This window comes from Bacillus rossius, chromosome 13 (assembly GCF_032445375.1).
Source record: "Bacillus rossius redtenbacheri isolate Brsri chromosome 13, Brsri_v3, whole genome shotgun sequence".
Classification (NCBI taxonomy): Eukaryota; Metazoa; Arthropoda; class Insecta; order Phasmatodea; family Bacillidae; genus Bacillus; species Bacillus rossius.
Window position 1 is genome coordinate 27,646,750 of NC_086340.1, and position 13,856 is coordinate 27,660,605.

Consider the following 13,856-nt stretch of genomic DNA (forward strand, 5'->3'; position numbering starts at 1 on the left):
GAAAGTGTAATTTACATCTACCAATTTTACTCACTACAATCATGCACATTAAACAAAATGATATACTTAACACAGGATATGTCCATACAGAAAGTGTGACAACACTGGATATAAATTCTCGTGCATGTGTGTGTATGTATCTAAAAGACTGAAGGTGAACAGTTAGAGGTTAGTTTGGGTGTGGGAGGGTGGGAGAAGCTAGTAGTACACAGGCTAGAGAGAGGGAAACCTGAAAGCACGAAGAAAGATAACTCTAGGAAAGTTTTCAGAGAGAGCTGATAAAACTTCCTGTTTATGAGAATGATTGGCAAATGGAATAGGTAGTTTGTATGTGGAGTGTATGTCAGCGAGAATGTGTGATGGTTCAGGAGTGTAAATGGGAAGTATGTCTGCATTGCTTGCCACCGGCATGCACCCAACAGCAACAGAAATCCAATAATACTAATAATAATAATTGCAAGATGTCAAAAACTCTTATAAAAATAGGTTTTGTTATATATTTTTTTTGGTAACAATTAGTGTGATTTTTTAATGAAAATTTCTTGTATGGTATGGGGAAAGCAAAATAAATAAACTGTACATCTCAAAAAAGTGAATGTTTGGCTGTTACCTGTGGAGGAGGGAGGGGGGGAGGGGAGAAAGAAGCAAAGGGCTGTGACTCAGCGGCGTAGCAAGCGGGTGGCAGGGATGGCCCCCGCCAGGGGTGCCGGAGCAGGGGGGGGGGGGGGGGCGCTGCGGCGACGGTTTCGCGTTACTGAACCTCCCCTCCTCTTTTAATCCAAGAGGGGGTGCCATTTTCAAGTCTGGCCAGGGTAGAGGTGGGTTGTTACAGCAATTTTCGGTATCTGTTCCAACCTGATACTGATACAGTAGTGTACCTAGTTACAAGTATCTGATACTTTTGTATCAGAGCAGTAGCGGTCCCAGGAAGCGACAAGGTATCAGCATTCTGGTTACAGGGTACACATCCTCCGTGCCGTCATCACCAGCGTAAAAAGGTATCGGTGTCTCTGATACATTATTTATCACGCCTGGTAATTCTCTACCTCTGTTACTCTCATGCCCGCCTGATACAGCCAGTATCAATCAGTTCAACATTCACTGCAGTTCGTCCTGGCCGTGTATTAATTACCACCATGTACATTGTTGCGGGCTGTCATGCTTTGTAGTTAGTATCTTTATAGTGAAATAAGGAATGGATAAGTGCAGGAAAAAGACTTCATTTGTGTGGAATTTTTTTACAGAAAATAATGAGTTTGCTAATTGTAATTTGTGTAAACAAAAACTGAGTTATAAATCATCATCCACTAATGTGAAGAAACATTTGAAACGTAAACATTGATATAGTATGCTCACTAATGTACATATCTGTTTTTTTTATTTTTAATTTTTGATAAAATCGTAATCTTTTAATGTATGAAAACACTAGTTACTAATTGTTTTCGGAAAAAAAAGTCCATATGTTGATTACATCTGTTATTAGTGTCAACTGAGAATTTATTTGCATTTTCATAGCTGTTAGGTGCACAAATATAAATATTATATCTTGTATTAATGTACATTTTAATATTAAAATTTCATTAGTTTTATTATTGAACGAGACTGTGCACGGACTGCGCACTGAGCGTACTTTGATGTGGGACAATAACCAAACGACTCGTAACAATTTCGCTTTGCGCCTCTCCTTCAACGCCTTCCCCTGCGCTTCCTCCCCTACATTATTTCCCTTCTTTATCCCTTATTCGTCGTTCCTGCTCCCTCCCCTTTCACAAGCTCCGCCCAAGTGACCGTCATCTGCGATCGGGTTCTGCGCACATTGGCCGTGGTGTTGTTCCAGGCGAATTCTGAACTGATACTAAAGTGCCTGATACTTTTCAAGTGTACTCGTTTGCCGTTCCTGATACAGGCGCGTATCAGTGCCAAAGTAGCAGGTTGATACTTTTCGACTCACCCCTAGGCCAGGGGCGCTAGTCACCTTAGCTACGCCACTGCTGTGACTGGCTGGTAGGTAAGGAGCTGGCGGACTGGAGGCATGACAAAATACCCGGGGCACAACCTCTTTAACTATTTAGTGGATATAATATGCTAGCAGAGCTTCTGTTAACGCAAGCTTCGCTGTACTCCCGCGTTGAAGAGGGAGCAGACGTCCACACACCATGCATAAACGGTAGATATTGCGTAGGTTAGGTGGACACATGGGAATTCATTTTATGATAAGGCTGGCCTATATTACAGACCGAACAATCAATCCTTTATTTACCTAATACCAAGGACCACAGTAGAAGCCATCTTGTCCGCATTTCCTCCTTCAGTTTTATCCATACAATGGAGTTCTATAAGAGCATATTGTCACTTAGCAAACAGTACTGCCTGACATGTTTAATGAAATTGACGTTTTGGTTCCAACGTATTCTAGTGGACGTATCACATCCATTGATACAATTGTTACAGCAAAAATCCTAGAGATAGCAGCACCATCGCACAAAAATGGAACTGCCTAAATACAGACATACTAACTGCAGTAGGCTCCATGCTGAGGTAATAGGAGGAGTGTAGTTGGTTGCACTTGCTTCATAGTAAAAAAAAGTATTTAATACATTGTTTTAAATACCGTATTTACTCGCATATAGGTCGCCATTGCAGATAGGTCGCACCCATAATTTGAAGTCTTGAATTTGGTATTTAAGATTCGCCCCATATAGGTCGCACCGGTAATTCATTACCGCGCCGTGGGCCGTGCGCGGAGAAAGGTCATTGTACCCGATCTGCTGCTGTTACGGCGTGCCTGCTCGATCTTTGTTCACTGAGCTGCGCATGCGCAGTATAACTCACTCAACGCTCCGCCCAGACCTGTGACGTTCCATCAGCAGCCAGCCAATAGATGCGAGCTTAGCGGAAAAAATATAAGCTCCACCTCCCGTGTACCAGTTTTTTCGTTCTAATACCAGTTTATTGGTATACGCACCAGTTTTCTCGCTGCCGTGACATGTTCAAGTTTACGTTAATCTTGATGTCTTGATACCAATAATTAATTAATTACGATCCCCAGAAATAAATTGTTAGTTTAAAAAATATGCGTCAAATGTACAATACTTCCGAAATTATAAAATACGTATAAAACAGTTACCAAGACTCCGTTCATTTTATCTTGTGAAGTTTGTCTCGTACCAGTATTTCGGCTAAGTTGTGACATAAATGCAGTATCAGAAATTAACAATCAGCCACGTTCTACATTCGTGAGTTTACGTTTTTCCCTCGTGCGTTTTAGATTGTCTCCTGCTATAATTTTTGGGTCGGTGGTCGTCTCTCGGGGCGTGCGCATCTCTCTCGCGGGCTGTTGGCTGGGAGTTCCCTGTGACCTATTGGGTAACCGAAGGCTGGCAGTGCGTATGGGATTTGCGTGCGTACGGGAGGCGGCCTAGCAGCGCCAACTGCTACCGACCGCGTCCCGCGGGTGGCGGATACGGGAGCCCAGCCCGAGAGTTGCAATCTCGCTGGGGTGGCTGTGAATAACCAATAGCAGTCCGCGGACCAATGGCCGGCCTGTGGAGTCGTTATTACGGCTGTCGGTGTGAAAGGTAGCCTGAATGCAGATCGGCGCGTGGCAGGAAGCAGCTTCGTCGGCGAAGGCCCGCAGGGGAGCTCGAGGTGCTGAAAAAATGCGAAGTGTAGACGAACTGCGGGCTGGAACTTGCGGAGCTGTGAACTGCTGCGCGCGCAACGGAATTGAAATGCATCGGAACTCTGAAGGAAGACATCAGGAACCTTCAGCTGGGGCTGCTGTAGGTGTGGCAGCAGTAGCCTCAAGCGGCGCGACCTTTAACCGTCTCGGGGATTTTGGGTGGTGAGGTTGGGTCCCTCCCCCCACCCTGGCTTGAGAAGTACTGCTGTTGACCTGAAGAAGGAAGATGAAGATGGCGCAACGTCAGGCTGCCTTTCGCTCCGAGAGCCAGCAGTTCGAGCCGGTTTACTGGCTCGTCTGCCCACTCTGTCTTAACTGTGGCTGCCTGGGCAGCTGTGGCTGGGCTGACGTGAAGTCGCCCGCCCCTGGGGGCGCATGCGCCCCTGGCTAATAATAACCCAGGAGCTCCCAACTTAAATGCGGGCCGCAAGGCCCAAGCTCCCAACTCCACCAAGGTTGATTTTCAGCCCCTCCAACTCTTCTTACCTGGACCCTTCTTCCTCTTGTCCAGTAGTTACCTGCTTGCGTAATGCATGTTAATTGATCCCCGCATGAACCGGCCCAGGGTTTTCCCTGTGTCTATGCAGGTTTTACCTGGGTCACATTAGCTAGCTTTAAGCTAGGCGACCAATGGGGCGTCAGTCATGGCGCCAATCGCAGCCATGGCTGGCCAGTAAACCCCACTAAGCACACGATGCACGCGCCCTTGTCCTGCATGGTTAAAAACCCGCATGGTAGAGTGTATAGGCTTCGGCCTGAGACACACTTAGGTCCTCCCCTAACCTGGACCCTCCCCTACACACTTAGAATTAACTTAGGCTAGGAAAAAAAAAAAAAAACCTGCTATAATTACTCGGACTTTTACACGCCTAGCCTTAAATTATTACATGTTTAGAAATAAAAGCAACTTTTCATGTTAAAAAATATGTATATTTTGCGATTTAAAATGTTCATTGTCGACTATAAACGTTAACGTTTTTCACAATGTTTTTAGTGTTTTTAGGCCTACTAGCTAATCTTATTTACTCTTAACCCTCCAGCAGTCGCGTATATTGTTCTATCGTGAAAGGTCGCGTGGTTGACAGGTGTCACCCATTTTTTTTATTTTCATATAATACTGTTAAATAATGCTGTGGTTTGTAAATTATATCTTTCTGCAAGTTTAGGGGTTTCAATAAAGTGCAAAAACCAAAAATACACATTTTACACACATTGCTAATACACATATTTCATTGCACATACATTAGAATCAACCAGTCAATATGGCATTGACAACAAAAACCTCCCTGGAACCTTCACGTCATGATTTACACTTTTTACACACATTTTGTATTTACATATGCTCATTGTGCATACTTTATCGTTATTTGTCACTTCACTTTCATATCATACTTTCCACTTGTAAACACTACAGTCTAGCATATTCACATTATTTTTTTACAAACATTCTTCACATACATTTTTTAGATGTTCATTGCACACCCATTTTCCGCATTTTGAACACCATTTTCGTGTCGTCTTGTCCCTGTGGCGTCCACAAAGGAAACAACGTCCTCTGGCACCGTCACGTCCTTTTGATGCATTTGCATTACCTTCTAGTTGTCTGAGTAGAATGTGGGCTCGTCGTCTCAGTTCAACTGGAATTTGCGGCAATGTTGAGCGATACTGGATCTGTGGCCTAATCAATTCCCAAGCCAGATCTCCGAGGAATTCACTTCTATATAATGGCTTTCCCAAATTAAGCTTCAAAATTACTAATGCATTGAGAGCCGAAATGTTCAACAAGTCGAAAAAAAACTACCATTGGCCACCTTCGTGTAGTTCTTGCCACGTCATATTTTTCTATCAGTTGATCAAGTAAATCAACCTGGATTTTTGTCTTGTTGTAAAATATGATTATCTCTGGTTTTCTGAGGTCTCCGGTTTCCTCGTCAATGTTGCTGTCATGATGCAAAGTTGATAACAACAAAACTGCTTGATTTTTCTTAGAGCAGTATGAAACCAATGTAATATCTTCTTGGAACCCAAACATTGAAGAATTAGGCTCACGCTGTTTATTTGGCAAAAATTCTCTCGGAATTTCAGCCTTGTTTTTTCTGAGAGTGCCGACAAAGGTAAGTCCTTTTGACAAAAGGTTTTTAGCCAGAGGATAGCTGCTAAACCAATTATCTGTGGTCACATTACGATGTGAACCATTGATAGGCTCACACAGCCTCATAACAACATCTGTCGGCGAGTTGCTTTTCCTGAAAGGTCCTTCGGGTTGATTACCTAGGTAAAATTCTAAATTCATCGTGTATGCCATTTTTGCATCTACAAGCGCAAACACTTTAATTCCATATTTGGCCGGTTTCTTTGGTAGATACTGACGGAATGGACATTTCCCACGAAATGCCAACAGCTGTTCATCTATTGTGAGATATTCACTAGGAATAAAATATTTTGAAAAATTGTTGTTTACAACTTCAAAAATATTTCTTATGGGAGCAAATTTGTCAAATTCTCTTCGAGTAGCCCTATCTCGAATGTCATCGAAACGAAGGCATCTGAGAAGAAAGAAAAACCTCCGTTTACTCATTGTCAGGTAGCAAGATTCTAAGCCATTCCCCTTGGTGTTGTCCCATAATTTATCAATGTTTGTCCTTGAGCCTTTGTAAGTACCTATCAAAAGAAGAAGTCCAAATAAGGCCCTAATTTCCACTTCATCTGTGTTTTTTGCATCACGTTCCCTTTCATATTTACATTTTACAGAATCAATGTAAATATTTGTAGATTCTACAATAATATTGAAAACCTGCTCATCTATGAAAAGATCTAATATTTTTTCTGGAGAAACGAGCTTTGTGGCTACTCCTTTCGGTCCTGGCAGGTGCGTAATTATGTTTTCTCTACGGGTTCTGACATTTTTTTTAGGCAAACTGCAGACCCATTTTGTTTTTCCATTTTTCCCTACAAAAGTTTTATAGTTTTGCTCTTGAGTGTCAGCATCACTGTTCTCGTCACCAGACTGATCAGTGCCAGAATCATGATCACTCTCACACACATAATCACTTTCATCAGAATCCGACTCGCCAGCAATCTCGTCTTCTTCAACTTCATTCAGCCACTTCATCCACACGGCTGGATCCGAGGAAACTTCTGTCCTTCTCTTTTTTGGTTCCGCCATACTGGCCTGCAAAGCCAGTAAGGCGTAGTAACAATTATAAAATTTTCAATAAAAAAAAAAAAAAAATTACAAAAGTGAAAAATTTAAATTTTTACAGCAAATAAGTTCTTTCAAATTAAAAACATATAATTTAAATATATAAAGTATCTTTACTGAGAATACATTATTATAAAACAGAAATTAAAAATTGCAATCCTACCTTATAACAAAGTTATGTAGATGGTCGCACGGGGGACATATGTCAACCAACTCACTTCTAACAGTAACCACACAACATCGTCAGAGAAAAGCAGGTGACTAACTACAGTGGTACAATCCGCCAAGCCTCACAGAAAGGTACTGTCAGGCTCGGACCGGAAACCCCTCCCAATACCTAGTTCTTGGTAACAAAGAGGAAGTGGGTGACACATGTCAACCACGCGACTGCCGGAGGGTTAAAGTACCCACGGTATTTTCTGGTTGTTTATGGTTGTTACGTGACGTAAATAGCGGGATGGATTCGATTTTTGAGTCGTAATTTGCGTGAAAGTTTTGTATTGGACTAAATGGTAACTAAACGGGACCTGAAGTAGATAGTGCAAATAACGGGAAAACGTAAATAACGGTAACGTAAATAAGGGGTTTCGCTGTATGTGTACATTGTAAATAAATTTGCCTATACCTATATAAACTTCTTTTTCGCATTTTTAAGCAAAATATTGCAAAAAAATTCCTCAAAAATTAAAAAAAAAAAATTTTCTTCACATATTGGTCGCACTTCATTTTTTCCCCACCAAATCTGGTAAAATTGCCGCGACCTATATGCGAGTAAATAGCATTACCTTAAATACACAACTTATGTACTTGAAAATTAATTTTTTTTTGACCCTGCTGTAAAGTTACTGAAATGTTAAATAGGCGGTACATATTGTTAACTAAGCAACGATGTACTACTGAGTCTGCCTAGTCAGGGGTGTATATGTGTGACGCTCGCAGGTGCTTCTTGTGTGGTATCTCTTCCAAGCACGAGGCTGTGGACTGGCGTGCAGTCTTCTCGTCGTGCATAGGGCGCTGTAGTCATAACATTGTATGGCGGAGAAATGAAAATAAAGGTGTGTAATGCAATTCCCTTGAGTGCTTTCAAAAGTCTGTACCAGGAGTTTCATGCCTAGAAATTATTCTGAAAACACACATTTTGAGCTATTTTCACTCTTATAAAAACAGTTTAAAAACAAAATACGGAAACACAACTAACTACTCACCCGCCCTCTGCGTACTCTTGAATGCTTTTTGTAAACAGACACCACTCTGATATCTTAATCGGGTGGTTTTTTCCTGAAGCTCTGCACACCCTATGTGCGCCCAGGTATGCGGGGGCCTTAAATAATAATACAAGCACCCAGTGGGTCACAGGAACCAAATGCTTCCCAGGCCCGAAGCGATATCGCACGGCCATTGGCCGGACGGGGGTTGTAAGCTGGACGCTCCAGAATGTGAGTGCAGTGCCTTACCACTGTGCCACTGCTTCTCGTAGAACCCGTAGATCCAACCCGTGCTGCACTGTGTACAGTGAAACCTCATTACTAAAATCCCTGTTGATATGATTAATACAAAGTGTTTTCGAAGGTGTTATTATTCTAAAGGTAGACAGTTATATGTAATACAGGATGGTTAATTCAAATTTCCCAGATTAATGTAAAGAATCAGTGTCAAGTTTCATTTTTTATGATAATACTGATATATTGTTGTGGCTCATTGTAAGATAGGGAAGAGCGTTTAGGAATTTTATTCTGCGAAAATGATAGTAGTACGTCGTTTTGTAGGTGATTTTTAAACCTTTACTTAATTGGTCTGTCTTACGTCATTTAAGTGCAATACAGTAAAAAATGTTTTGAGCTACTGGTGAAACCATCCCAAAATCCTAAAAATTGTATTTTACGATCCCTAAAAAAAGTGCTCTTTGTGCAGTATAAAATTGTGTGCACATTTTAAATTTATTTGAATTTGATTTAGAAATTATATAAATTTTGTAATAATTTTGTTAATACAAACCTTGTTATTGAAAAGTGACAAAATTATGATCCTTTCAGGTTTGTACTAAAGAGGTTTGACTGTATTAAGTTTAAAGTTCAGGTTAGAGTTTCATGTTGTACTGTTATTCCCAGTGGCTTAATTCTATAGCAGGCCCTCAGACACTTGGTCACCTAATCTGTAGATATAAGATTATATTTTGAATTGCAATAAAACCAAAATAACAGCAAAACAGTTTAAAACATATAATACTGAAATGGAAGTTAACACACCCTTTAGCACCAAAATGTAACTAAAAACATGAAATCAATCAGCAATATGACAAATCAAATTACAAAAATTTATTCTTTTATAATGGTAAATTCATTGATTATAATTTATTTAGCATTAAATTTGTAAGATACCATAATTTACCTAAAACCTAAATGGAGTGGGAAAAAAACTAATATTATATTGTTTGCATCGCTTAATTTAGTAACACATTTGGCATTAATGATGGCACATGTTTCAAACACTTAATAATTTTCCAATTAATTTTAATTTTTCTGAGTAATTAGTTCTCTTGTAGACATGCTTTTTACTAATGATTTTACTGTATTAGTAAGAAATATTTTAGTTTCATATTTGTTCAGTAATTCACCTTTTTTAATTAATAAAAACAAAATATAAAAATAAAAACATACTCACTGAAATCTCTTGTTTTAAAAACTTAACTGTCCTAAAAAATATAACCATAAAATCTTGGCCCTATTAATTCATAAATTATAATTTGAGCTATGCCAGAGATATAAATAGCCAGTATTTTATTTGAAGACTGGAAGAGGGAACGAAGCCACTTATTTATAGTAAGCTGAAAATGTTTGTTCAAACCAATTTTTAAATATTTTTCGCTTGGTTGTAAGCATAAGAAATGCCATTTTTTGTTATAATCTAGGGCAAACAACACATATGACAAAATAAATATTTAATATGCAGTGTAGAATTTCAGGCTGCACCCCTTAAACTACAGCTCGTCTAGGAGTTAAGTGGGTTTTAAGTTGTCATTTTCTTGCCAGTTCAGTTTTCTGCTGATTATGATGAAATTAAATTAAAATCGACGTGTACTTTCCTACTTCATAATCATTCTACCTTCATTCAGCAATAATTGGCTTGTTCTTGGCTGGAAGATGATGTCAGAGTACATATTTATTTAACAAAGATTGCTTTAGAGTTTTATTTTTTGTGATTATTTTGGCAATATGACTACGTATATGTGTTCATGCAACCTGGTGGCTGAGGTCAGCAGCTGGATCCAATTAAAAAAAAAAAACACAAGTAGCTCGATGGGTGCCAGATTAGAGATTGTGCTGAACCGTAGAATACTGTAGTGAAGACCTTTCACTATATACATACAACCACACACACACATGCACACACACACACCCACATGCACACACATACAGTATAATTTTTTTTAATCATGTTCATACTATTTAAATGTTTCCTATTATAATTTTTTTATATAGTGGGACAGTCCTCTGATCTATCAAAGTTAAACTCACAATCATAAAATAATTGGATACACCTTTTTTTTTTTGTTAATATGATATTGCATAACTAGGCAGAATTTTTTTCATTGTTATCTGATATGTAAGCAACATTTTAAAACATTTTGAATTAATGAAAATAATATAAAAGTGAGAAAATATATTTTGTAAAATACCATGTAGGATTACAATCATATGTAATGGTCTGGAAAATTTTCCACATAGACTGAAAAAACTGGGAAAGTCAGGGAATTTCACATCCAAAAATTGTGTAGCAACTCTGTACGAGGTTTCACTATGTTGATGAATAATTAATTATTGGTTTGTTTATTTATTCGCAACACTAAGAAGTTCCCACCTTAACTTTTGTCTAGCTATTCATTTGGATATTCGTGCAAGAGGCATTTCAACCTTTGTGTGATGGATGAAACCAAGCTTATATTTATTTCCGGAAACTTGTTGCATTTCTACGATGTCGAAACCAAACATTTGTCGTTCCGTCGCAGCGTTGGCGGCTGTGGCATTGGTCACCTCACGGTCAGTGTTCTGTCGCTTCTATTTTTAGAACTTTACTTTAATTTTGTTGGTTCATAACCGCTATCTATCACTGGCTAGTGCATCTGTGATTTAAGCTGGTAGGTTTATGCCAATATTAACTTTGCTTTTTAAAAAAAAATGACTGCAGGGAGTTTGTATGTCGAAAATTTGCTCACATGTGCGGTAATTATTATTATTGTCTTGAAGCAAAGTACATTTAGAACTGAGGTGTACACTTTTGCACAGAAGCTTGACCCTCAATTTTAAAATTACACCTGGAATCGTAGGGGCTTGGTGGTCGAGAGGTAGATCACTAGCATCCCACCAAGGTGATTCCGGGTTCGATTCCTGATGGGGCAGAACTCGGATTTGTTGCAATTGTGAAATGTGCCAGACCTTGCCATTGGATGGTGAGTTTCCTCGGAATTCTCCGGTTTTTCCTGCTTGTTCATTCCGTCGGTGTTCGATTCTCATCTCATATCCCTTCATGACCTCTCATTTCCTCCATTTAAACGAGACCATAAGGCCATTCATTATTCCATCAATCTTTCGTTCATTCATTCAATCATTCTTTCTTTTATTCATTCACTCATTATATTCCATCATTCTTTAGTTCATTGTGGAATCATAATTTTTATTTACATATATTTTTTTCATCTGTTTCAGCGTCATCCGAACCTACCACATCTAGCTGTCGGAGAAAAAGGCACCAGTCCATTGCTTATCATTTACGAATGGCCTTCATTCAACGTAGTGTGTTTGTTGCGATACGGTGCCAAGAAGGAATACGCATACCTAGACTACAGGTTTGTGACTAAGTGAAAATTCTTTATTAAAATAAAAATATGACACATTCTGAAAATGTTTTTAATTTATGCTTGTTTCCATGGTTAGAAAAGTTGAAAAAAAAAAAGTTAACCACTGTGTGAATTGATCATATATTTTATTTTTGTTTCTTGTAGCCCAGATGGAGAGCTATTGCTTTCCCAAGCTGGCGACCCTGATTACATGCTCACTATCTGGGACTGGCATAAATCAACAGCACTTCTGCGGGGGCAGTCGTACACACAGGACGTTATCAACGCTAGATTCTCAAACTACGTGGCTGGTCATCTCACATCAAGCGGTAAGGCATTTTAAAGATAGGCGTGTTGATTGGCATAAGGCCAGCCAGAATCGTGCCCTACTCAAACATACTTAAAATTAATTTAAATCTGGATCCGCAAGTTGGCAGTATTGAGCGATACCGTGTGTGAGAGATATAGTAGATTTCTGTGCATATTCTTGTAAGGAAGTACAACTTGTAATACAGTGGTGTCCTGCTAATCCAAACTAGTTGAGGCAGAGACCTGTTCTGATTAACATATGTTAATGCAACAGCGCATAGTAAAATACACCTATATAAGCATTAAGTTATTACTTAACACAGTCTTTAACAATTTTACAAGCACAAGATCAGTAAACATGTAAATAATTGAGTCAAATATGAAAAAAAAATTAATAGAATTAAATATAGTTTTTAAAAAATATATATTTCACCCTAAACTAGTTTGGATTAGCGTGACTTTACTGAACTGTTAATGGAATAGAATTCACAAAGTTTTACCATTTTTGAAACATCATCACATTGATCACTTGATTTCCGACTAACAAAAAAAACTATACTTAATTAAATGTATTACTTATTATGCATCTAACATTGATTAATTTCTTTCCCTTTATTTAGCCATAAAGATCTAAATGGTTCAGTTATCTATAAAAACCTTAATAACACTTACGGTGACAAATTTGAAAACATTAAAAACAAATTCTTTATAATTATTGAATAAAAAAAAAATTCCAAAACCAAATTTAGGGTTACTTGTTGAAGTAAACCAATCCCTCACTTAGCACGTCTTCAAATTGCATGAATTCTTTTAGTACAATGTTATTTTTACTGCCCCAGTCTTGAATAGCACGTCTGTAAATTTTATTAAGCACGAAATCGCCACAGACAAAAAAAAGTCGGGCATGTTGCCACGAGTCTGCTTCAACTCTGTAAACAACAGATGTACCCTGGCATTCAGTTAGCCATATGAGGGGGGAAAAGATGCACGCACAGGTCTGACTATTATCGGCTGTTGTACAAATATCAGCTATGGCAAGTTCAGTTGCGGCTATGGAGTGTAAAGGACCAAATGTTTTTATGTCCGCGTGTATGCCGCCGGGCCGTACCGTTGTCGCCCGGCCACAGACCAAGGCAGTGATGGACTTCAGTTCAGCCAGTGGCAGGGAATTCGCACAAACACAAGCAACATCTGCCCATTCGTCTGCCGGTAACTGTACGTGCGCAAGCACCTGCAGTTGGCTTCCAAGTGAGAGCATAATGCATCGTGTTCAAGTGTTTGAGACAAAACTAGAAGTATTACGGCGGGAAGAATGTCCTGATGGCCACACTTATGTCGGTTGCACTTAATTTTTAAGCAAGTTAACTGTGCACACAATCGTACGAAATAAGGACTCTATAAAACGTTTACATAAGTCCGATTATGTTAGTTGTACTAGCGGGAATGTATTTGACAAGTACCGGAACAGAAATGAACAGATGATTCACATGGAAAAGTTAGTTAAATGAACGGTGCAATGGAAAAAAAAAATGGCCTGATAGGATTGACATGAACCAAACGGTGATACGCGAATAAGCACTTAAATTTTTGAAAAATTTAATGTAAATATTCAAACAGTAATATTGGTTTCACTGCCAGTAAAGGATGGTTTGGAAATATCGTGGAAAGATACACGACATGAGTTGAAGGTCTCGCCCTAGCAGGCAAGTCAACCAGCTGACTGACGATAACTATCTCCCGGTTACGTGGTGTCGTATTTGTCATGTAAAGTATGTTAGGCCTATAAAGATAGATGGTGTGACATATTTATCGTTGAGTGTTATTCTACG

General features: G+C 39.1%; 1 protein-coding gene across 2 annotated transcripts in view; it reads left to right on the top strand.

Moving 5' to 3' along the window:
• LOC134538407 (cilia- and flagella-associated protein 44) overlaps positions 1-13,856 on the top strand; it is a 107,727-nt gene that overhangs the window by 562 nt on the left and 93,309 nt on the right. For both annotated transcript variants that reach the window (XM_063379707.1, XM_063379706.1), the window contains exons 2-4: positions 10,759-10,921; positions 11,588-11,727; positions 11,884-12,047. In XM_063379707.1, coding sequence (XP_063235777.1) covers positions 10,759-10,921; positions 11,588-11,727; positions 11,884-12,047 — 467 coding nt within the window. The remainder of the gene's footprint in view (positions 1-10,758; positions 10,922-11,587; positions 11,728-11,883; positions 12,048-13,856) is intronic.